Source organism: Equus caballus, chromosome 28 (assembly GCF_041296265.1).
Source record: "Equus caballus isolate H_3958 breed thoroughbred chromosome 28, TB-T2T, whole genome shotgun sequence".
NCBI classification, from domain to species: Eukaryota; Metazoa; Chordata; class Mammalia; order Perissodactyla; family Equidae; genus Equus; species Equus caballus.
The window spans coordinates 36,583,458-36,608,487 of NC_091711.1; the positions used below are offsets into that span (position 1 = coordinate 36,583,458).

Here is a 25,030-nt window from a genome sequence, read left to right on the forward strand (position 1 = left end):
TGCAGGCACTCAGCTAGGGAGGAGTCAGGGTTTGAACCCAGGACCGCCTGACACCAAAGCTACTGTTTTTTCCAGTATCTAGCTGTGCCTTCCAGGTGGAAGGATAGTGTGATATGAAATCATGGGAGTTTGAACCTCACTCCCATCCTCATCAGCTGTGTGACCTTGGACTAGGCGTCATGCCTCTCGGAAAGGGTTCCTTGATTTCTTTCAAAAGAGGGTGAAGTTAACTGCCATTGAGAAGTCCCAGGTACCCAGTAGCCTTTTAGTAAAAGGGAATGGCTTCTGAATGAGAAAAGAACAGGACACCAAAGCCAAAAGGGTGAAGGGACCATTGGAGCAACTTCTCCCACAGTGGACTGTCAGGTCTGGAGCAGGTCTGTGGGGGGACAGTGGCGTGGGACCCCCGCTGGAGCCATCCCTGAGAGCGGCTGCAGCAGGTGGGAAGGTGCGCGGGGTTGGCCAGGGCTAGCCGGTGCCCCCGCAGGTCTTTCCCATCCCCAGTTTCTAGGACTCTGGGAATCAGGAGCCACACTGTTTTTCTCCATCTGAGCGCCGCTCCCTCTCCTGGGGGAGTTGGCAGATGTGCCGCCGGCCTGTTGGCTGGAGACGCATGGGCAGCGGAGCCTGGCATGTCTTTACAGACTCTCACTGTCTCTTTCTTGTGCTGCTTTCTTCCCGTTCCCACGCCCCACCTCTGCAAGTCCCCAGGGATCCTGCTTTCTCCCGCAGTGGCGAGGGCAAAGGCCCTGGGCGAAGAGATAGATCGGGGCCTTCCCCCTCCAAGGCTGCTCCGCTGGGACCCTCAATGACTCATTGTCCCTGCCTCCCAGACCCCGTCCCCTCCTCCCGGGGAGAGGAGGCGGAGGGTGTGTGCCGGTCAGCAAGTCCGCGCCTGGTGCAAGCTCCGGCTGGAGTCCTCACAGCCGCGAGCCTTTTACTTTGCAAAGTTGTGGGGTTCCTATTCATTGGAAGAGCCGGCCGGGGTCCTGAATGCTTTCAGCAAAGATCTGGGCACCGTGCCAGACGCTGGGGGTACGATTTGGAAAAACAGCCCTTAACCTGATCCTCAAGGCAGGTCCAGGCCAGTGGGAGACATGAGAAGAAAATAATGATCATCACCCTCCAGAATCGGTCACCATGCAGGACGAGCAGCAAGAAGAGGAACACACAGCCATTGGCTAAAGGCTGGTTCATTTGTTCATTCACTGAACAAATACTAATTGAGAACCTGATACGGGGCAGGCACTGTTCTCGCAGCTGGGAATACAGTGGGAACATAACAAAGTCCCCACCTGCATGGTCGTCTGTTCTAGAAAATAATACAATAGAATAAATTACACATAGCATATCTTATCTATACCTACAATATAATATTGCATATATATATAGCATAATAGAGAATATATATATAGAATACATATAATAATATATATATTCTATACATAATATGTAATACAATATTTATATAATCTATTAGATATGCACATTAATACATTATATTAAATATATTAAATATGCACAATTATATATAGTGATGCATACTTTAATATATTATATATTATTATATTATACTAATGTATATATCTAATCTAATTACACAATAGCATATCTTATCTACATATAATATATTATTATATATTTTAATTATATTATATTACTGCATCTATCTAATCTATCCATCATCTTCTATCTGCCTATCTATCTATAATTTCAGGCAGTGATAAATGCTTGAAGGAAAAAATGCACAGTTGGGCCTTGAGTGTGGGGACGGAATGGTCTGGCTGGGTCTCTGAGGAGGGGGCATCTGGTCAGAGGTTTGGAAGGCGGGGAGCGTGAGACATGGCAACATCTGCAGAAGGGTTCCAGGAAGGCGGAGATGCATGCAGACGGCCCTCCAGACGCCACTCGGCCTAGTTTACACACACCACTCTCTGAAGTACGATGACTTCTTCCCACTTTACAGATGGGGAACCAAGAGTCAGGAGGGTGGAGAGACTTCTGCAGGGCCACACAGAAGGCAGAGCTGGGGTGGTCTGCTCTGCCCCCAGAGGTGGGCTCTTGGCCTGAAGCCACGCTGCCTACCTGGGCGAGTCCTGGATGCGTGAGCACAGAGGAGGGGCGCCAGACTCAACCTCAGGGGAGAAGGCAGAGACTGGGACGTGGAAGCACGACCTTGATGGACCTGAGGAGTGCGCCAAGCCAAGGGGGCAGGAGGGTCTCTGCCTTTCTTCTTCGCCTCTTCTGGCCCCAAAGCTGTCCCTTCCCTGGGTGCATGTCCACGCAAAGTCAAGAGAGCTAGGGACGCTCCTCCCTAAATCCAATCCCGTGATTTAGGTTTCTGCACAGAGAGGCCTTCCCTGCTCGCCCCACCTCACATGCCAGGCTCTCTTTACCTCCGCTGCTGTTTCAACCACCTCACCATCTGCCATTAGAGCACATATTTGTTTACTTGTTTGTGGTCCGTTTCCCGCCGCTTAAATCTGGGCTCCACAAGAGCCACTGTCTGTTTGTTCTCTGCCGTATCCTCTGTGCCTGGCGCATCTTTAATGAACGAAGGAAAGGAAGGTAGGAAGAGGCTCAAGCGGTGTGTAACCATTTAGGAGAGTTAAAGGGAGCGTTTCCAAACAGACACAGGCGCCGGGAAGCGAGAGCAGAAACTGCGCTCTGTAATATTTGCTGGAGCGTGCCTGGGACTCCGAATGTGCTCAATAAATACCTATGGAATGAATGAATATCTGGACTTTGAAATTCCGAGTGCAGGAAGCTCAGAAGGCTCTGGGCAATTACGTGTGAAATAAAGAGTAAGGACACATTATTTATAATGTTCTTTCATGGGACGTTTGAGAGTTCCCAGGATAGAGACTCAGGAAAGTCGAGAGCAGCTCCTGGCTCAGGAGCTGGTGTGCCGGGAGCATTTGGCCAAGTCCCCCTCCTCCCTTCTCCCAGCCACAGTTTGCCCATCTGTAAAATGGGGACACACAGAAAACTGGAACGGACTCCTCTAACTCTGGACCTCTAGGATTTTATAAAATATCCTCTCCTCTGGGACAGGCTCATGTATCTCCTAAACATCCTCACTGGGAATAGTAAGTCTGGGGTGGGTACCAGGGGGAGTTTCTGAAAGTCTTTGATGCCTTTCCTCAAGGTCTTGTGTTACTTATGCTTTCTGGCTCCCTCTTTTCAACCCTCTCTGAGGTCTGACCTTCTAATGAGCGGATGCACATTATCAGCCGCTGTGGTTTGAACGGGTGCCTGTAATTTAGTGTTGCCTAATGCTGGAGCCCGAGAACAGGCCTTGCGTAATTAGGCTGGGGCCTCATTAACGTCTGCCTCCTTGGGTGTTTTTCATTCTTGGTTTCTGCTGTCCTGCATTTTGAATCCCATCTGTCTGTATGGACACGGCTGCCCTTTTTTTTTTTTTTTTTTTTTTTTATTGCTCCATTGTGGAGCCAGGCTTGAATCCGGGCCCAGAATGGCCACGGCCATCCACAAAGCATGAATCTTAACATGCCCTGGAATGGCCCCTGCTCTGCTTTCTAAATAGGATTTTGCAACTTTACTGAGAACCTGGATGTCTGGCTTGCTTTTAAGCACCTCGAGCTGGCCGACAGTCCACCCTTAGTTTGGGTGTTTGACAGAAACCAGAGGAAGGGGCGCTACCAATTTAATTACTGCAATTACTGATGATTTAACCAACTCGTGTGTAATAGTTGGCTATTTACAAAGCACTAGTAAAATCTGACCTTGAGCACAGTCTTGGTCTGTTTGGTTCATTGGTGATTTCCTAAGAGAGTTATTCTCTTTCTGTGCCATCCTGCCCCCATGCCACTCATCTCTGCCCTGCCCTGAGCCCCGGGAGGCTGACCTCTGCAGACAGCATCGACCCTGCTCTCTTGCTGGCTGGTCTCTGCTTGGCTTGGGCCAAAGCGAGGCTCCAACAGGACACTTAGGGCAGGGGAAAGAAGGGTGGTGGTGTTGCTTCCCAGTGCCCACCCTGCTCCAGGGCCACGACCTTGGAGACAGCTGAGCTCCTCCACAACTCCTGCTCAAGTCTAGATGAAACCTACTAGCTCTAGTCTAGGAATCCTGGTCCTCGCCTTGTCCCTTCATCCCGAGGGATGACAATGGCTTCCTGCTTTTATTAGATACAGGATGCCTCATGTCCCCTACCCCCACACACTTCTCCTAAGTGGTTCCAATTTACATTCCCACCAACAGTGTATAAGGGTCCCTTTTCTCCACATTCTTACCAACACTGTTTATCTTTTGAGTTTTTGACAATAGCCCTTCTAACAGGTGTGGAGTGACATCTCATTGTGGTTTTGATTTCCATTTCCCTGATGATTAGTGATGTTAAGCATCGTTTTATACCAGTTGGCCATTTGTACGTCTCCTTTGGAAAAACGTCTATTCGGGTCCTTTGTCTATTTTTTAAATCAGGCGGGGTTTTTTTGCTATTGAGTTGGCTGAGTTCTTCATATATTTTCGATATTAATCCCTTATCAGATACATTGTTTGTAAATATTTTCTCTCATTTTGTATGTTGCCTCTTCATTTTGTCGGTTGTTTCCTTTGCTGTGCAGAAATTTTTTTAGTTTTAGTTTAATTTTCCTCCTGTTGTTTATTTCTAGTTTCATACAACTGTGGTCTGAAAAGATACTTGATATGATTTCTTTTTTTTCCCAAAAGATTGGCCAAGAGCTAACATCTGTTGCCAATTTTCTTTTTCTTCTTCTCTCCAAAGCCCCCCAGTACATAGTTGTATATTCTAGTTCTAGGCTCTTCTAATTTTGCTACGTGGGATGCTGCCTCAGCATGGCTTGATGGGTGGTGCTAACTCTACACCCAGGATCTGAACCCGTGAAACCCTGGGCCTCCGAAGCAGAGCACGCAAACTTAACCTCTCGGCCACAGGGCCAGCCCCATGGTATGATTTCAATCTTTTTAAATTTATTAAGACTTGTTTTGTGTCCTAACATGTGATCTATCCTGGAGAATGTTCCTTGTGCACTTGAGAAGCATGCGTATTCTGCTACTGTTGGGTGAAATGTTCTGTGAATGTCTGTTAGGTCCATTTGGTCTAAAGTGTAGTTCAAGCCCAATATTATCTTATTGATTGTCTGTCTGGATGATCTATGCATTGTTGAAATTGGGGTATTGAAGTTCTCTAATATTATTGTATTGCTATTTCTGCCTTCAGATTTGTTAATATTTGCTTTATATGTTTAGTGCTCTGATGTTGAGTGCATATATATTTACAATTGTTATATCCTCTTGATGAACTGACCCCTTTATCCTTATATATATATATAAGGATATATATGCACTTATGTGCAATTCAATTATATAATGTCCCTCATTGTCTCTTGCTACAGTTTTTGACTTAAAGTCTATTTTGTCTGATATGAGTATAGCTATCCCTGCTCTCTTTTGATTTCTATTTGCATGGAATATATTTTCCATCCCTTCACTTTCAACCCATCTGTGTCTTTAAAGCTAAAGTAAGTCTCTCGTATGCAGCATATTGTTGAATCTTGTTTTGTTTTATGTTTTTAATTTTTCAGCTACTCTGTGTCTTTTGATTGCAGAATTTAATCCATTTACATTTAAAGTAGTTATTGATAGGCAAGGACTTCCTATTGCCATTTTGTTAATTGTTTTCTGACTGGTTGCAGTTCCTTTGTTCCTTTCTTCCTCTCTTGCTGTGTTCCTTTGTGATCTGATGATTTTCTGTAGTGGTACACTTTGATTCTTTTCTTTTTCTATTTTTGCTATAGGTTTTTGCTTTATGGTTACCACGAGGCTTACATAAGACATCTGATAGTTATAACAGTCTATTTTAAGCTGGCAACAACTTAACTTTAATCGCATCCAAAAACTCTAACCTTTTACTTCCCCCTCCCTACATTTTATGTTTTTGATGTCACAATTTACATTTTTTTCATTTACAAAATCACTGCAGCTAATGATTTTTAACACTTTTGTCTTTTAACCTCTATACTAGAGTTACAAGCGATTTACGCACCATCATTACAGTTTTAGAGTATTCTTAATCTGACTAAATACTTACCTTTATCTATGAGTTTTATGCTTTCTATGTTTTACTTTATTAATTAGTGTCCTTTCATATTTCATTAAATGCCCACTGTCTAACAGTCAGATGCTTGGATCTCTTCAATATTTTACTACCAAATGATGGTTGTGCATGACACTCATAATGGGGAACTCACTGTCTCTTTAAGCAGCTCTGACTATGAAACAGTTTCCTCTTTGTTAAAGAGGTAGTTCAGTGCAGTGGTGACACACGCAGGCTCTGGGACCACACTGCCTAGGCTTGAATCCTAGCTTTGCCACTTCCATCAAGTGGAGACCTTGATTCCATTATCCAACCTATTGGTGCTTCAGCCTCCTTATCTAGAAAAAGTGGATTATAATAATGCATCTTATAGGGTTGTTGAAAGGATGAAATGAGTTAATCCATGTTAAGTGCTTGGAACAGTGCCTAGCACGTAGGAAAGGCTACAAAGTGTTTGTTAAGTAAATAAAAATTCATGAATTCTGTATGTGCAATTCAAGCTGGCTTAATCAAAAAGGGATTTTTTTTTGGCTCAGATTTGGAGATGAGTCTGGATCCAGGACCTTGAATAACATTGTCAGGTCACTGACTCTCTCTCTCTCAGCTGTGTTTTCCTTTGCCTTGGCTTCATTCTTAGCAATCCTTCCCTGGATGAGAAAGAGAGATGGCCATCAGCAGCTGCAGGCATGCATCCCACCAGCTCAGCAGCCCTGGGAGAACACATGTGTCTCTCACCTAAGAGTTTCAGCAAAAATCTCACAATGACTTCTCATTGGCCTGGTTTGGGTCCCAGTGTAATATTCCGATTTTAGAGCTGTTTATGTACCATCAGCTCCAGACACTATACAGACTGCAAGTTGAGGAGGGTCACCCCAGTGAAACGTCTAGATGCTGTTCCCCATAGCAGAAGGAATGAATGCCAGAGAAAACCAGCAGTGGTCTGCTGTACCACCCATCCTGGTCACCTTTCCTGAAGGTGCTCCCCAGGAGCGAGACTTCAGAAAGCCTAGGCCTTACTCATAATGTACACTTGCAAGTGCTTAGTGGCATTTTCAATGCAACACCTAAGTCTCTTTGAAAGAATGTACTGCCAGTCAAGAGCACGCTACTCAACATTCCTACTTGGCAGACCACAGCTAGGGCTTGGAGTAGCACTATATGCCTATGGAAGATTCTCCTGACTCCCCAGCTGCAGGACACACTGTGAGTCAGGCTGGAGCTACCTGGTTTGTGTGCATGTTCTCGCAGGGCTGTAACCTGTGACTTGCCAAAACAAGGTGCCTGGCCGAGATTGTAAGCACTAACCTGGGCATGGACAGGAAAAATCTCAACAGTGCCATGGGTTCCTGAACCCAGAACTTTAGCTATATTGGTGCTGCTCTCACATCCCTGACTACAAGGTATAGTCTCCCACCAGCATCACTAGCAGCATCTGGGAGCTTGTCACACCCCTGCTGCTCAAATTGAGGTCTGCAGGACTGGTAGCATTGGCTTCATCTGGGAGCTCATAGGAAATTCAGAATCTCAGGTCCTACCTGGAGACCTAATGGATGAGAAGCTGCATTTTAACAAGCTCTCTGGGGGAGGGGGGGGGGGTTGTATGCACATTAACACTTGAGAAGCACTACTGTCTTAGATTTTTAGGACTACCTGACCTAAGTACCACGAACTGGATGGCTCAAAACAACAGAGATCTATTCCCTCACACGTCTGAGGCCTGGAATCCTGAAATCAAGGTGTCAGCAGGGTTGGTTTCCTCTGAGGGCTGAGGGACAATCTGTCCCACGCCTGTCTCCTAGCTTCTGGCGACTGACGGCAATCTTTGCCGCTTTATGGCCTGTAGATGCATCATTGCCACCTGTGCCTCCACCACCACATAGCATTTTTCCTGTGTCTCCAGGTCCAAATTTCCCCTTTTCTTATAAGGACACCAGTTGTATGGGATTAAGGGCCCACCCTACTCCAGTATGATCTCATCTTAACTTAACTAATTACATTTGCAATAACCCTATTTCCAAATAAGATCACATTTTGAGGTACCAGGGGTTAAGACTTCAACACATCTTTGTGAGGGGGAACACAATTCAACCCATAACAGCTGTCTTCAAAGCCTGCCATTCCCAAATGCTAGGAGACTGACTAGCTGATTAAGAAACGCTTGGAACAGTTTTGTAAGTTTACATTTGTAAACAATTTTTATAAATTCAGGAAGAAGATGGTATGTCTAGAATAGGCTTCGGATGTCTATTATCCCAAGGGGATTCTTATTCAGACAGCACATCCAGCAGGATCCTCAGCTTTGCAGATGCCCCAGCCTCAGTTCAGGGCCACTGTGAGAGCAATCTGGGGAGGTTTTCCGTCAGGCTTCTCCCAGAAATCACCTGGGGAGTTTAAAACTAATGATACCTAAGTCCTCCCATCAGAGATTTTAGTGTAATTGGTCTTTCATGTTCCCTGGGCATCAGTATTCTAAGGCACTTCCCAGGTGATTCTAGTCTGTAGACAAATTTGAGGACTAACGGGATAGATGTTCTCATTTCTACATATTACAAAAGAAGACATAAGCACAAATAATTGCCCAAATGAACATATACAGATTCCTAAATATTACATTTTATGTTTTTTACAGTTCTTATGGGCAAAATGAGACTACTGTGAGAACCAATGAACATATATATCTAGCACCATTCTCAAAATCTCCCATGATGGAGGACTTGTTTATTTCTCCTCATAGCTTTGCCAATTGTTGATGTGTATTTTGAGGTATTTTTATTTGGTGCTTCTAAATTTAAAATGATCTCTTCTTGGTAAATGAATCCTTTATCATAACGGATTACTTTCTTTTCCCTAGTAATGCTTTTCACCTGCAAGTCTATTTTTTCCCCAATATATATACAGCTACATTGGCTAGTTTTCTTTTGCCCAGTAGTTACATTAGATATATATATTTGCATCTTTAACTTTCAGTTTTCCATATTCTTGTTTTCAGATGAATCTCTTGAATAGAATATGGTTGGATTTTAAAAAATCTACTCTGACAGTCTTGCTGTAGATACTCTGTAAATTAGAGAATTTAGTCCATTTACGTTTAACGTAATGATATTAATGTAATGATATCTATTGGTGACATAATAAATATTTAACAACTCATAGGGGACTTTGTGGAGGCTGCAGTTCTCACAAGTAAGCAGGAGAAGGCAACTCCAGGGGACTCATAGGCATTTACAGCCTTGAAGAGACAGGGGGAACCAGGCATTGGCTCTCGGGAATTCTACTACTGCTTCCAAGGCTGTGTCTCTCCTAGACATGCCTAGACATCCTCTGACCATGGGAGGAACAAAGATATGGGATAGGGGACAGAATGGCGACCTGGAGGACAAAAGAGCAGTCCAATGACCATGCCTATCTATGGAGTGAGGGTGGCTGAAGGCATTCGGTGGGCTCAGAGCAGAGGCTACTTATCAACTTATATAGAAAAATTTCAATATTTTAATAGCCTGTACTACTATACAAGCCATTCAGAATGATATCAGCCCTGCTGATATATTTGCATTTAAATCTACCATCTTTTGTGTTATTTATAATACCTGTTCTATGTTGGTTTTCCCCTCCTGTCTTTATTTCTTTTATTTTTTCCCCTCTCTTATAGTTTTTAAGTACTACGTTCTGTCTCTTGTTTTTAGTAATTACCCTAGAAATTACCTCACACATCTTTGACTTTTCAAAGCCTGTTATTAATACATTTACTTTCCTCCCTGACAATACAAGGGCCTCAGAACACCTTAATTCCATTTACCCTCAACCCCCACTAACCTACTGTCATGTATTTTAATCCTTCATATATTTTTAAATCCATAAGACCTTATTACTATTATTGTTTTTTTGAAGACAATGTTTATGAACATTTACCACCTTCTTTGCTCTTCATGTCTTCTTGTAACTCTACGTTACTCTGGGATCGTTTTCTTTCTGCCTAAAGCACATACTTTACAATTTCTTTTAGTCAGGGTCTTCTCTTTGTAAATGAGAAGATGTGCCTTCATTCATAAAAGACATTTCCCTGAGGATGGAATTATAGGTTGGCAATTATTTTCTTTCAGCACAATGAAGATGTCATTCTACTCCTGCTGTGTGGGAGATGCCAGTCAGTCTGTTACTATATAAGAGTAATCTGCCTTTTTTTCTCTGGCTACTTTTAAGATGTTTTTCTTCATCTTTCTGCACTTACACTATTGTGTCTTGGCACAGAATTCTTTTTATCGATCCTGCTTGAAATTTATTGAGCTTCTGGTTTTCGTGATTTGGTGTCTTTCTGAAAGATTCTCGACCATCATGTCTGAAAATACTGTCTCTGCTCCATTCTCTTTTCCCCTTTTGCAGACTCTGATTAAAGGAATGCTAGACCTTCCCATGAGATCTATCCATCTCTTCTACGCTTCCAATCTTTTTCTCTCTGTGCTTCAATTGGGGTAATTTCTTCAGCTCTACCTTTCACTTCATTAACACCTTTTCAAAAGTGTCTAATAGGCTGTTAAACACAACACATCTGATAATTTGGGTTACTATAATTTTCATTCCTAGAACCTATGTTTGGTTTTTTAAAAACTTGGTTGTGTCAATTTTCTAGTTCCCTATTCCCTGAAGGTATTTTTAAACCTGATTTTTTTCAACTTAACATGTGTGATTTTTTCTTTTAAGAATCTGTGTGTGATAATTCCAGTATCTGATGTCTCTGAGGGTCTCTTGCTGTTGTCCATTGTTCCTGTTTCTTCTCATTCCTGGTGTCTGCACCTGGTTATCTTTGACTGTGTGCTAGCTATTGTACAAAAATGGTTTGAATAATTATTTGAAGCCTAGGATGAAAATGGCTTCTTCTACAGAGGAGTTGCTTTTACTTCTGGCATGTCTGGGAGCACCATCAACCAAGTCTAATGTTTGAGGTTCCCGGGAAGGCCACTCAAACTACGATTCAAGTTGAAATTACTAGTAAGGGCACATCTACTTTTAATTCACATTCACCTTGAAGGCATTGTCCTTCAGGGTCTCAGCTTATTGTGGGGAGGGTCTACCATTACATTCCCCACTCTGAGTGGCCCTGGCTGTAGATTTCTGTCTCCCTTACCCCTGCTAGGCTATCAAACCCAATTTTAAAATTTGCTGGACTTAGTAAATACTCAGAAAAAAAGGTAGCTTTTGTACTCATTGATCTCTCTGGGTTTCCATTTCCCCATCATTTTCTTCCTGGTAATTCCTTACTGTCATGCCAACTCTGTGATGGCTTTGAAGATAATCATTATTTAAAGCCAGGTTTTAAGTTGTTTTCAGTGGAAGAGTTGGTCCAAATAATCTAGCCACCTTTATTAAAAATAGAAGCCACATAATGTTTTTTTCATACACAGTAGGCACTCAGTAAATGATTTTATTTGGTGATTTTATTTGGCTGAATTAGTTGAATTATCATAATTTCCCAAACATACTCCTCTTTTTTTTTTGGCCTGTCTGCATTTACAAAGACTGTTTCCTATTCTCAGAATGCACAGTATGCCCATATTCCACCATTTAACAAGGCTCAGAACAAATGCCACATTCCTCTCAAAGTTCTTCCTGTTTTCTCTACTTCCTCAAATCTGAATCCTATTTTTTCCCCATCCAAACCCTCAGAGGACCTAGTGTGTATCACTCTCTGGGTACTTAACTAGATAGACATATATTAATACAACTATTTTTCTCTCCTGTGGATTTATACTTTCTTGTCATTTCTGGGCTTCTGAAGAATTCCCTCACTTCCCCTCCAGCTCAGCATATATTATAAACAGATTTTCTGGGAAAATATTAAATCTAGTACTTTTAGGTTTGATGTCCTGGGGTAGGATTCTCTGAACACGTAGTCTGCCATATTGCTGGAAGCAGGATACAGCTCATTCTAATAAACCCCCACATTTGTGCATACTGTAGAATTCACAGGGTGTTTTCACATACAGTCTTCCACTTCAGTGTGGTTATCATCATGCTGCTGATGAGAATCAGAGGGCAAGAGAGCCTAAAGAACATGCTGAATGGAGCCACAAAGCCAGAAATGGAACCCAACTCTTTTCTCTGCAAGCCTACGGCTCATTTGGGGATGCCACGGTTTCTTCCTCATATTATTGGTCCCCCTAGCCACTCCTATCACAACAAGACCTGGAACTCCTGGGAAGAAGACAGTCTGTTTGTGGAAGTGCACGTAGTGGAGGAGTCAGGTTGTAGGCAGTAGATAGAGTGGTTGCTTATGCGAGGCATCCCATAAACACCTCTCAAATGAAGATTTTTCTGTATCTCCATCCTCCTTACCTCACCACCTTGGTCCCATTCCTCACGACTTGCATGTCCACCATACAGCCCCCAGTAACATAGGCAGCTAGGTTCAACTCTGAGAATTCAGCCTGAAGGAGAAAGCAAAACAAAAAAGGGTTCATCAAATACTAATGATGCTAATAACTACTAACATTTATTGGATACTAACAGGTGCCAAATAAATGTTTATACCGCACCTGAAACTTAGGACGTTTGCAATATTATTTACTTCCCTTTTTGAAAGATGAGGAAGCTGAGGTGCAGAGATGCATGGTGACATGTCCAAGGTTACATAATTAATAAAAGGCAAAGTTGGATTAAAACCCACGTATCTCTGATTCTAGGACTCATGCTTTTAACCACTAGTAATTTCCACCTCCTTGACGACGGAAGACACGACTCTAACTCCAGGACTAAAAGAGGCCAAAAGCTGTTCAATATGGCATTTGCTCTAGACTTCTTCAGCTTCAGGCTCAGCAGTGGTATGGCATGACAGCTAAGTGATCACTCATCAGTGTTGACGGGCCCTTCTCAAGTTATCTGCCACCTGTTTCCTTTTTTGGTGGCGGCCCATCCCTTCACTCCACACATATGGTCACAATAGAAGCAGCATGTTGGTGCACTGAAATACTGGTCCCAGTTGATGGGGTTGGCCCCTGACCCAGGGTGGAGGAATATGATGCCCTTCCATTAGATTTGAAACTGCTGCATGATTCATGCAGTGTCTTTCTAGGGAGTTGTGTCTATAATACACAAACCTGGGTGCGATTGGGGACCATGTTTTCTGCCATCTGGATTGGGGAAGCACAAAAAACCGGGGGCGGGGGGGGGGGGGAGATAGGGAGAGAGGGAGAGAGGGAGAGAGAGAGGAATGTCACCGTCACAAAGAGAGGGGCAGAGGCAAGAGATGAGAATTGCTCTTGATGTTTATGGGCCAGCTACAATCCTACCCTTGGAATTTATGAGATACTTTCGCATTCTCATAAGTTCATCTTTTAGTTTTCTTATTTGTTTAAGCTATATTTAGTGAATTTCTGTGGCTTGCGACCAGAGTCCTGTGGAATACACACATCCCTTCTACCAGTTGCATGCTTCCCTGGGGATGGCGATTTGATGATGTAACCATCTGCATGGGTTTCCTAGGGCTGCAAGAACAAAGTACCACCAGCAGGTGGCTTAAACAGCAGAAATTTCTTTTCTCGGCTCTGGAAGCTAGAAGTCCAAAACCAAGATGTCAACAGGGTTGGTTCCTTCTGAGGGCTGTGAGGGAAGGATCTGTTCCAGGCCTCTTTCCTTGGCTTGTAGATGGCCTTCTCCCTCTGTGTCATCACGTTGTTTTTCCTCTCTGTGTGTCTCCTTATCCAAAGTTCCTCCTTTTATAAGGACACCAGTCCTACTGGATCAGGGCCCACCCTAATGACCTCACTTCAATTTGATTACCCCTGTACAGAGCCTATCTCCAAATAATGTCACATTCTGAGGTCCCAGGGGTTAGGACCTCAACATATGAATTTTGGGGAGACACAATTCAACCTGTAACCCCATCTTAGAAAGCATATAGGACAAAACTGTGCCTTATATGCAACAGAGGTCAAAAGCTATTTCTCTGACTTAATGAATACAAAATAACTGCTCACATATATAAAACACTCACCGTGTGCCAGATACCATCCTAAGCATTTTACGCATATGAGCTCATTTCATCCTCACATTCATCCCGATGAAAATACCGAGGCACAGAGAGAGATTAAATAACTTGCACCATGTCACACAGTAAGTAGCAGAGCCAGGACTTAAACCCAGGCAGGCTGGCTCCAGCCTGTACTTTTAACTGCTGCCCCCATTGCCCCCACTGTTTAGCTAAATAAGGCACTGGATGGATTACAACTGGGAATTTTATGGACTTAAAAATAACCCATTTAAAGAGAAAAACAAGCTTACATTGAAGGAGAACATCACTTCATGGTGATTGAAATATATCGCCTTGGAAACATTTACCAGGAATGATGACCGATGACCTAGCCATCTCCCTAGATGGCACTAAAGCAAACCCAGAGTGCTTATGTTTCTTGCTCTAATTAATAACCTCATTATGCTGTGGCCAGGTGAAAGGCAAAGAGCCCTGTTAATGAGTCCAGGTTAGTAAACAGTGGTAACGACCTAGTTATTATTCTAATGCCTTAAAAACTCAGTCTCATCATGTTTAAGATACTTCATTGGCGAGATTACAGAGAAAAATTAGCAAGAAAAGTTGTTGCTTGTGTGTGTGGAGAAAAAGAAGTTACAAGAGAGTTGCAACACAGCATAGCTGAGCACCAAATATATGAAGAAAGGGAGTGAATCAGAATCTTGGATGGTAGACACTCTGACTCAAAGCTGGCAAAGACCCAGGAGCTGTCTTGCTGCCCAAATGGAAAGAGAAATACCTGGAGAGAAGACACAGTCGGGCTTAGATATACAAGCTGGAAGTTCATCTTGTTCAGATCTGGGTGTCTAGAGTTATTCCTAGTCACGGTTTATGAGTAATTACAGGAGGTAAATGCCTGGGTTGTAGGGGAGAAAGCCTCTGCTGGATTAAGCACAGAGAGCTGGGATAGCAAAGAAGGGGCATTCTTCTGTATTTAACTTTCTAAAAACTTCAACAACCATGGAAATGAACAGAGAAGCATCCAAGCTCCTTCTTCAAGATAGCATCATGACCCTCCTGGGAGAATCTTAAGGAGCAGCCAATTTTGAAGAGCCTCAGAGCTCTCATAGACACTGTAGCGGTTGAACTGACCACCCCCCCCCCCCCCCCCAAATATCCCCATCCTAACCCCTCATACCTGTAAATGGGACCTTTTGTGGAAGTAGGGTCTTGGCAGATGTAACTAAGGATCTCAAGATGAATCCATCCTGGATTAGGGTAGCTCCTAAATCCAGTACAAGTCCTTATAAAAGAAGAGAAGAAGAGACAGAGAGATACAGGAAAGAAGGCTATCTGAAGATGGAGGCAGAGATTGGAGTTCCACCGTCAAAAGCCAAGGAACACCAGGAAGCCGGGAGAGGCAAGGACAGATATTCCCTCGGAGCCTTCGGGGGGACTGCAGCCCTGCCAACACCTTAATTCCAGATTTCTGGCCTCCAGAACTGTGAGAGAATAAATTTCTGTTGTTTTAAGTCACTAAGTTTGTGGTAATTTGTTATGACAGTCCTAGGAAACTAATACAATAATTTGGGGAATTGGATACGATTTCAGTATTGCATGCAAAGGCATCAGGGTTCGAAGAAGGTCAATGTGGTTAGCCAAGCCTGCTTTATCCACTTCACCAAACATAAACATATGCATATAAATACACACATACACCCTCTCCTGCACACAGACACAGTTACACACAAAGTAATACATTGTCTATGCACCTATACTGTAAAACACTATCCTCAAAGTCACAGAAACTTTGTGCAGATGTTAACCTTTTGACCTCAAAAACATTTTGGTCGCAACTGTTTTTGACGTGCTATCTGCTTAAATACTACACATTAGGCATTATGGTATGGATAAAGGAATATTCAGAGAGACTGCATTCAAAAGTAAGCTGCTCAATACACTAAGCTGATGAGTTTGGTCAAGTGACCAGCTGCTTTGAATCTCAGTTTTGACATATCTAAAACGGAGACAATAATATCGACAATACCTATCTCTAAAAGTTTTGGTAAAGATTCAAGATAATGTACATGAAATGCTAGCAACAGGAGTGAGACATGGAAAGAAGACCTCTGTAAACAGTTGCCATTATTATTTTCAAATATTTCATTGTCTTGGTGACGATACACCAAATGTGCAAAAAATGGTGTAACCAGAAAAAGAGCAACACCTTCAAGTATTTATAACATAAACATTTTTTTAAATATTGAGGTATAAAATATAGAGTAAGGACTTCTGCTTATGGCCACAATGAAGTAACAGGGACTATATTTACACTCTCATCTTTAACAACTAGAAAACCAGACCAAATACATTAAGTAATAGTTTTCAGACATTGGACAACAGGCATTGCAGGACTATGACCTCTGTAAAAAGGAAACAGACAAAATTACGCCTATGATTACCCTAGCTTACCGCCCGGAGGCAGTTTCCAGGCAGTGGAGAAGTGTGGAAGAATGCCAACAGAGCTCGGCAGCTTCAATTAGCTGAGGAGTTAGAAATTAGAGTTCAAGGAGGTCAAGGTGGCTAGAACTTGCAGGACAGAGTATAGGAGAACACACTGCACGGAAAAAGACCACCAGGGAGACCTGCAAGCCTCTGGCTGAGGACTGATCGGAGCACGCATGAGAGTAACCAAGGAAAGAGACATCACAAAGGAGTAGCCTCAGCAATCTCCAGAGCTCACACAGGGCCAGGAATAGTTTATGCTCTCACTAGACAGAGTGTCATGATTTTATAAGATGAGTAGGGTCCTCAAAATTTAGTAGTGGGACTCAGTTAGCTCAGGACTACAGCATGGTCTGGATCCAGGGTGACAAAGTTGTCCTAGTTTGCTTAGAGTTTCCCAGTCTTAAAACTGGAAGCCCTGCTTCCCAGAAGTCCCCTCAGTTCTACTTTTTAAGTAGAAGTCTCATGTCCTGGCAACCTCCTTAGTCCCAAGCAGACTAGGATAATTAATCATTCTATCCTAAGAAAAGCTTCAAAACATGCCCTGAAGGGAGCAAGCTTGTTTAGAGTAACTTGACTGCATCCCCAAACAAAGTACAACACTATTTAAAGAAATATAACAAAATCCAGCACATGATACATAAAATCTGCAATGTAAAATTTATGGCACTTGACCATAAATTACCAGGCATGCAAGGATGCATGAAAATATGACCCATAATAAGGAGAAATCAATCCAGAAGAACAGATCCAGAAATGAGGGATGATGGGAAGAGCAAAAGTGAAAGTTAAAACAACTACTATAAATATGTTCCACTTTCTCAAGAATGTAGAGGAAAAAACATTAACATGACGAGAAGTGGAAAATTTAAAAATGAAAAAATAGAACTTCTAGAGATAAAAATATAAAATCTTAAATGGAAAATGCACTGTATTAGATTAAAAGCAGATTAGACACTACAGAAGAGAATACTGGTGAACTTAAAGAGAAAGCAATACAAACTATACAAAATGACAGCCATGCAGCCGGCCCAGTGGCACAGCAGTTAAGTGCACATGTTCTGCTTTGGCAGCCCGGGGTTCAAATCCTGGGTGTGGACATGGCAACACTTGGCAGGCCATGCTGTGGTAGGCATCCCACATATAAAGTAGAGGAAGATGGGCATGGATGTTAGCTCAGGGCCAGTCTTCCTCAGCAAAAAGAGGACGATTGGCAGCTGATGTTAGCTCAGTGCTAATCTTCCTCAAAAAAAAAAAAAAGAAAAAAATGAAGGCCAGGAACAAAAGCAATGAAAAAATAAAGAGCCTCACTGAGCTATGAGATAATATCAAGCAGTCTAATTGTGTAACTGAAGTCCCAGGAGCAGAAGAGGGAAGAACATAAAGAAATTTTTAAAGAAAAATGGCCAAAATTTTTCCAAATTTGATGAAAAATATAAGCCCACAGACCCAAGATATTCATAAATCCCAAGTAGAAGAAACATAAAGAAAATCATACTACAGCATATGATAATCAACTTACTAAAAACCAGTGATGAAGAGGAAAAAGCTTCAAAGTGGCCAGAGGGGGAAAATATACTTTATATAAAGAGGAACAAAGATAAGAAGGACAGCCAACTTCTTGTCAGAAAACAGCAAACTAGAAGACAGTAGAACAACTTTAAAATACTGCAAGAAAAAATTTTGTCAACCTAGAACTTTACATCCAGCAAAGTTATCTTTTAAAAACGAAGGCACACTAAAGACTTCTTCAGGCCAACAAAAGTTGAGAAAACTTATTGCAAGTCTGAACAATGTTAAAGGAAGTTCTTCAGGCAGAAGAAAAATAATACCAGGTGGAAAGCTGTATTGGCACAAAATGAAGAATTTTGCATATGGTAAATATAAAACATAGTTTTTTTTTCAGTTTTAAAATCTGTGTAAAAGACAATTAAGTATTTAAAGCAAAACAGTAGCACTGTATTATGGGAGTTTATGACACATGTGGAAGTAAACTCTATAACAAGAAAACAAAAGATGGGAATGGGAAACGGAAATACACTGTTAAGGTTCTTACACTGTATGTGAAAGGATATAATATTATTTAGACATAGATGTTGATATATTAAAGACATATCTTGCCAACTTTATAAGAATGCCTCAAAGAAAGAGGGAAAGCTAAAATAAATGCAGTCAAGTTCATAAATATGAAGTTGACAGCTCGATGATTTTTAATTGACTTACACTTATATAATCAACATCCAGATCAAGATATGGAACATTTCCAGCATCCCTGAATGCTCCATCATCCTCATTATAGCGGATATCAATTCTCACACCATGATGCTATCAGTTTAACGTCTTCCATTTCCATAGCTTAGTTTTGCTTGTTCTTGAACTTCATATAAATGGAATCTCACAGTATGTTCTCTTTGGTATTTGCCTTCTTTCACTCATCTTACATAAAGACAAACTGTGAGATTCATCCTTGCTGTTGTGGTTTTTATTTTTATGTAGTGTTTCATTGTCTGGGTATGAAAATAATATATTTATCCATTTGGCTGATGATGGACACTTGGACTAATTTTAGTCATTGGCTATTAAGAAAAAAGTTGTGTACATTCTTGCACATCTCTTTTGGTGGACATATACACTCGTTTCTCTTGGGTATACACCTAGGAGCGGAATTGCTAGGTCATAGGATGGCATATACTTAGCTTTAGAAGATACCATTGAAGAATTTTCCAAAGCGGTTTAGTCGATTTAAACACCTATTAGCGATATGAGAATTATAGTTGTCACGTCCTCTTCAGCACTTGGTGTGGTCAATGTTTTTAATTTTAGCTATTCTGAAGAGTGTTCAATGGTAGCACACTGTGGTTTTAATTTGCACTTCTCTGGTGACTAGTGATATGGAGCACCTTTTCATGTGCTAATTAACAATTTAGATAATCTCCTTGGTGAAATGTCAGTTCAAATCTTTGTCCCTATTTGTAGTTTTTGTTTGCATTTTTCTTATTAATATGTAAGGGGTATGTTAAAATATATTCTACATACAAATTCTTTGTTGGATACATTCATTTGCAAATTTCTTCTTCCAGTCTGTGGCATGTCTCTTTACTTTCATATTTTTTAAATGAAGACTATATATACATATATATTCATATAGATAAAGTATAATTTAATAATTTTTAGAGTTAATGTTTTTATTTTATCTAACTTAAGGAATTTTTGCCCATCCCAAGGTCAATAGTGACTCTCCAATGTTTTCTGCTGAAATTTTACGTTTTATATTCACATTTAGGTCTATAATTCATCTAGAATTAAGTGTTTGTATAAAATGTGAGACAAGACTCAAAGTGAACTCAAGGTTCAATTTTTCCATATCGTTATTCAAATAACCGGGCACTAGTTATTCAAAAGATCGTTCTTTCCTGATGGAATTTCATGGGTGGCTTTGCCAAACATCAAGTCATTTTATATGTGGCAGTCTATTTCTAAACTCTCTATTCTATTGATCTATTTGTCTATCCTTGAATGTGTTTCAAGTTGTCTCAATAACTGTAGCTTTACAGTGAGCCTTGACATCAGGTATTATAATATTCTAAGAACGAATCAACCCAAATAGTCCCCAGCAATAACAGGTCCAAAGACAAGGTAGGATGACCACACCCCTTGTCCCCTCAACCTACTGATCAGAGAAAACATCTTCCTACTCACCCATTCCAAGATACCCACAGACACCGGGCAACTGGACCACCTCAAAGGCTCTTTCCTGCATAAACTGGATGTTTTCCGAGTGGCATGATTGTCTGGACAGAATGAGCTCTATTATTCCCTGATCCAGACTGCAACTCACCATTTCAGCCAGACCCCTCAAAGAGCCCACCAGGAAAATACCCAACTTAAAGGTAAAAAAAAAATAATAAAAATCAAGAGCTCAGCCACTCCAGCTTTGCTGACAGTGCAAACAACTCTCACCAGCTTATTAGCGTGGCCTTCTGGTTGGGAAGTTAATAAATGGAGAAGCACAAGCACTTCTATCACTTTGGGTCCTCACCTAATCCAAGAATGGTGCCTGTGGCATTCCGCTATTGCCATACGCACCTACTCTACAAATTTCTCTTTGCTTTATAAGTGAACTTTCAAGTTTCAGCACAGTTCTAAGCATTCCCTATTATTTTAACTTCTTCCCACTTTGTTGAAAGCTTGAGCCCACTATCTCATTTGCATTTCTTTTTGCTTATTTGTTGGCCAGCAGAGGCATTTTAAAGAATTTCTTTCCCTTATTTTTTTTTTTTTCCTTTTTCTCCCCCAAGCCCTCCAGTACATAGTTGTATATTCTTCGTTGTGGGTCTTTCTAGTTGTGGTATGTGGGACGCTGCCTCAGCGTGGTTTGATGAGCAGTGCCATGTCCGCGCCCAGGACTCGAACCAACGAAACACTGGGCCGCCTGCAGCGGAGCGCGCGAACTTAACCACTCGGCCACGGGGCCAGCCCCTCTTTCCCTTATTTTTAACAGGAAAAGCAATGTCATAATGTATGGCTTTGGAAAATGAAGAAGGCTGCATGTGATCTCGATTGCCAAAATTCTGTTTTAGGAGGGAAAATAGCCATGTTATATGTTAGTAGGACATTACATCTTGATGCCATTAAAGAAAGGCAGGTTTTCACAACATTACGCATATATGTATGTATTTTGTTTCTCTTGTTAAAACCAGGTGTGGGAGGTTTTCAACATTGATCTCAATGGTAATCGAAACTTCTGGACTATCTGAGTGTTCCTATTTGTTTCACTTTTATTAAACACGTACCTGGAGGTATAAAGGAATTGGCCTTTAAGTCTGGGGACAAGGGTTCTAAATCTTGGATTTTACATTGACCCAGCGTATGACCTTAGGCAAACCCCTCACTCTCTCTCCACTTTAATTTTCTTCATCTTTAAAATGAAAGAGTTATCATCAGTTGAGTCCATTATCTCCATATTCCCTTTCATTTTTATAGATCTCTCTTTCTCAACCAGTGTCCCTCAGTTATCACCAAAGGAAAAAAAGTCTATTATCATAGCACAACTTATGAAAAGGAATGCCAAGCAATAATATTTTTGTTAAAATGCTGTTCACTGCTTTATAGGCAGCTTCTGACACACAGTAGGTATTCCAAAAATACTTGTAGAATGAAGTGTTATTTTTATATTTTACAGATAAATGGATACCTACACATGCTAAGTAACTTGCCTTCTGAGACTCTTTCCATTGCCAGATCCACTAGATCATGGAATGAGGATGGTGTTTCCAGGCAGAGAGGAGGGAAAGACCCAATCTAAGTTTCTATGAATAAAAGCACAGATGAGAACACAGAGCTAGTCAATGGGTCAGTGGAATAGCGGGTCAATGTCTTTTGTATCTGGGGCATGGAGTATATGGAGGAACATAATGTGAGACATTATGTTAGGTTATGGGCTAGAAAGGTGGGCCAGATACCAGTTCATGATGCTTTTGACTTCCCTGTGAAGGAACAGGGATATCATTCTATAGGGCATTAGTCTTCTATGGCTACCACAACAAATTACCACTAACTTAACAACTTCGAAAAACACAAATTTATCATCTCACTGCTTTATAGGTCAGAAGACCATATGAGCTAGGCTGGTTCCTCTGTTCTGGGTTTCACAAGGTCAGCCATCTGGGCTCTCAAGGAGGCCCTGGGAAGAATCTGCTCCCAAGCTCATTCAGGTGATGGGCAGAATTCAGCTCTTTGTGGTTGTAGGACTGAAGTCCCCACTTCCTTGCTGGATGTCAACCGGGAACCTCACCCAGCTCAAGGTCATCTGATTCCTTGTCATGTTACACTCTCCATCTTCAAACTAGTAGTGGCACATTGAGTCCTTCTTATTTTTCTAACTTTTCTGCCACACTTCCATATCTAGCCAAAGAAAGTTCTCTGTTTTAAAGGTTTGAGTGGTTAGACTGGGCCCATTGGGATAATCAGGGATACTCTCCCTATCTTAAGGTCCATAACTGTATTCACATCTGCAAATCCCATTTGAGTAACATTTTCTCAGTTTCCAGGGATTAGGGCGTAGACATCTTTGGGGGGCCATTGGGAAACACTAAAGACTGCAGAGGAGGAGAGTGATTAAATACTTAACCACAAATATTTATGCAGCACTTCCTAAGTCTCAGGCTCTTTTATCAGGACTAGATATGCTTGGAATCACATCCACCAACAAAATCTCTTCTATAGCCCCCTAGATCAGAAGGAGATACAAGCACCTGTTTATAATTAAACTCATGTCTAGTTCCAAAACACACATGCATGCACATGCGTGCGTGTGCATGCATGCACACACACACACACAGGAACGAGATGGAATGCATTCACTCTCCTGTAGGGTCTTTGGCTGCATTCTCACTGGAACTGGCACCTGGCAAGCATGTGATGCCAAGTAGATAGTATTACTGAAAGCATGGGGTATTCATGTTTAGTTACTAATAATTGCATTTGCGATGATAATGATATTGATGACAGAATGGAAAATGGTGATTGCAATCATTATGACAGTAAGTTGAAAGATGCTATTAGACCCACAGATTGATGGGAAAGAAACTGAAATTGGGACTTGGAATTAGATGACTGACTGGAATGTACACAAGAAACCAAGAATGTGTGGGAATGCAGAGGTAGGAGCTATCAGCCTTGACCGTGAAGCCTGACTGAAGAAGGATTTCGACACAAAGAGATGTTGTCCAGAGTTCCTGAGAAAGGCAAGACGCTGGCAGACAGATTATTCTGGAATCCAAGGGTGGCTGATAAGATACTGGAAATTCCTGTCAGTTAGTGAAGACTACCTGATCCGGACTGTACCCTTAAACACGTAGAGCGTACCCCTTTCCACAGCCTTAGACACTTTGTATATTTTGCAGGAGGAGAGAGAGAAAAAGACAGAGAGACAGACAGACAGCTACCAAGTTCATAAGAGAAGGTGGGCAGCATCGGTACCTTTCCTAATGTAGCACAACTTCTGACCCTCTTTCCTGGTCTCTAACCCTTCTTACCCTCCCTCATAAAGAGGAACTGTTAATCCACCGGTCAGGACATCACAACGCTATAGTCAATAGCGGGCAGAGTCATTGCTAGGTTGAAAAGCCAGGCAACCATGTGTGATTCTGGCTTCCATGGTCTGCTCCTCGGGAGCTGAGTGTCTGCTGATCTGGGTGGGTCATCAAGCTAACTTCCTCTCTCCTGCCTTGTAGCCCCTCGAAGAAGCCAACTTCGGCATCCGTCTTCCTCTCTGCCACTCTCTCTTCCATGAGTTGGCAGCAGTGAACTCTGATTCCCAGACGGGCAAGATGGCCTGCTCTCTCTTCTCAGAATTGTGCTCACTGTACCTAAGGAACTATCTAGTAATAATAGCCACAAATTTAGTAAGGAACGTCCACAAATAAGATGTTGCCTTAAAGGAGGGTAAGAAGTGGCACTCCTTCAGTCTAGAGCCTAAACTGAGAGATTCGGGCCAGCTTGAGCAGAGGCCCCTGCCCTGGGGTTGGTGGGCCTAGGCCAGCTAACTTGTAGTGGTATTTCGACTATTATTTGCTATTCCTCCTTGTGTTTTGGGCTACCTTAGGAACGTGGAAATGGGTGGTGGTGGTGATTGTCGAGGCAGGATTAGGGCATTCCTGAATCCTCCAGCAAGTTATCATCAAAATTCCACCCTAATCCCTAGGAGATTGTTATGTTTCCTCTTGGGAACGCAACCGTGTCATTAACAAATTCCTTTTAAAAAATCAGCATTCTGTGTGTACTACGATCTTCTTCAAGTCTTAAGTTCCTTCACAGGGTCTCACAGAGTCTAAGAGACTCATTGAAAGGATAAACAACAACAGAAATAATAATAAAGTAGCACTAAACATACAAACCCTAAGCCCTACACAGCCTATACGGTCCCACGAGATTTAGACTCTGACGACCTCCTTGACATAGCCTCCCACCATCCCCTGTCCCCAGTTCTGACTCACGCTGCCGTGCCACACTGGCCCCCTTTCCATTGTCAAACACACTGCACAAGCTGCAGCCTCCTGTCCCCCAGCCGCTTCCTCACGCCACTCACACCTCATAAATATTGACGTCCCTCCCGTCTACGTACCTAACTGTCCATCTCTCTCCCTAGAATAGGAGCTCCGAGGAGGCAGAGATTCTGTGTTCTGCTCACGGCTCTCTCCCAGCACCCAGACCAGTGCCTGGGTTACATCACTGAACGAACGAATGCCCATTTCACAGATATCAGAGGTGAGGCCCAGGGCGGCAGAATGACTTTGCCCAAAGTTCCACCCTGGTAATTACATCAGCTGGGATGTAATTATACAAACACAGGCTAACCCCGTTCACACGGCACCAAGTGGCTTATTTGAGGTGATGCGGGTTCTAATGCGTAGAGCTGGGCCGACTGGCCGGCCTTGGGTTTCCCCTACGTGTGGCCACCCTCATTTTCACACCTTCCCGTGTCT

General features: G+C 42.2%; 1 protein-coding gene across 2 annotated transcripts in view; it reads right to left on the reverse strand.

Moving 5' to 3' along the window:
• The window catches only part of SYN3 (synapsin III), a 460,518-nt gene that overhangs the window by 357,406 nt on the left and 78,082 nt on the right, over positions 1-25,030 (reverse strand). For both annotated transcript variants that reach the window (XM_023631109.2, XM_023631110.2), the window contains exon 4: positions 12,410-12,501. In XM_023631109.2, coding sequence (XP_023486877.2) covers positions 12,410-12,501 — 92 coding nt within the window. The remainder of the gene's footprint in view (positions 1-12,409; positions 12,502-25,030) is intronic.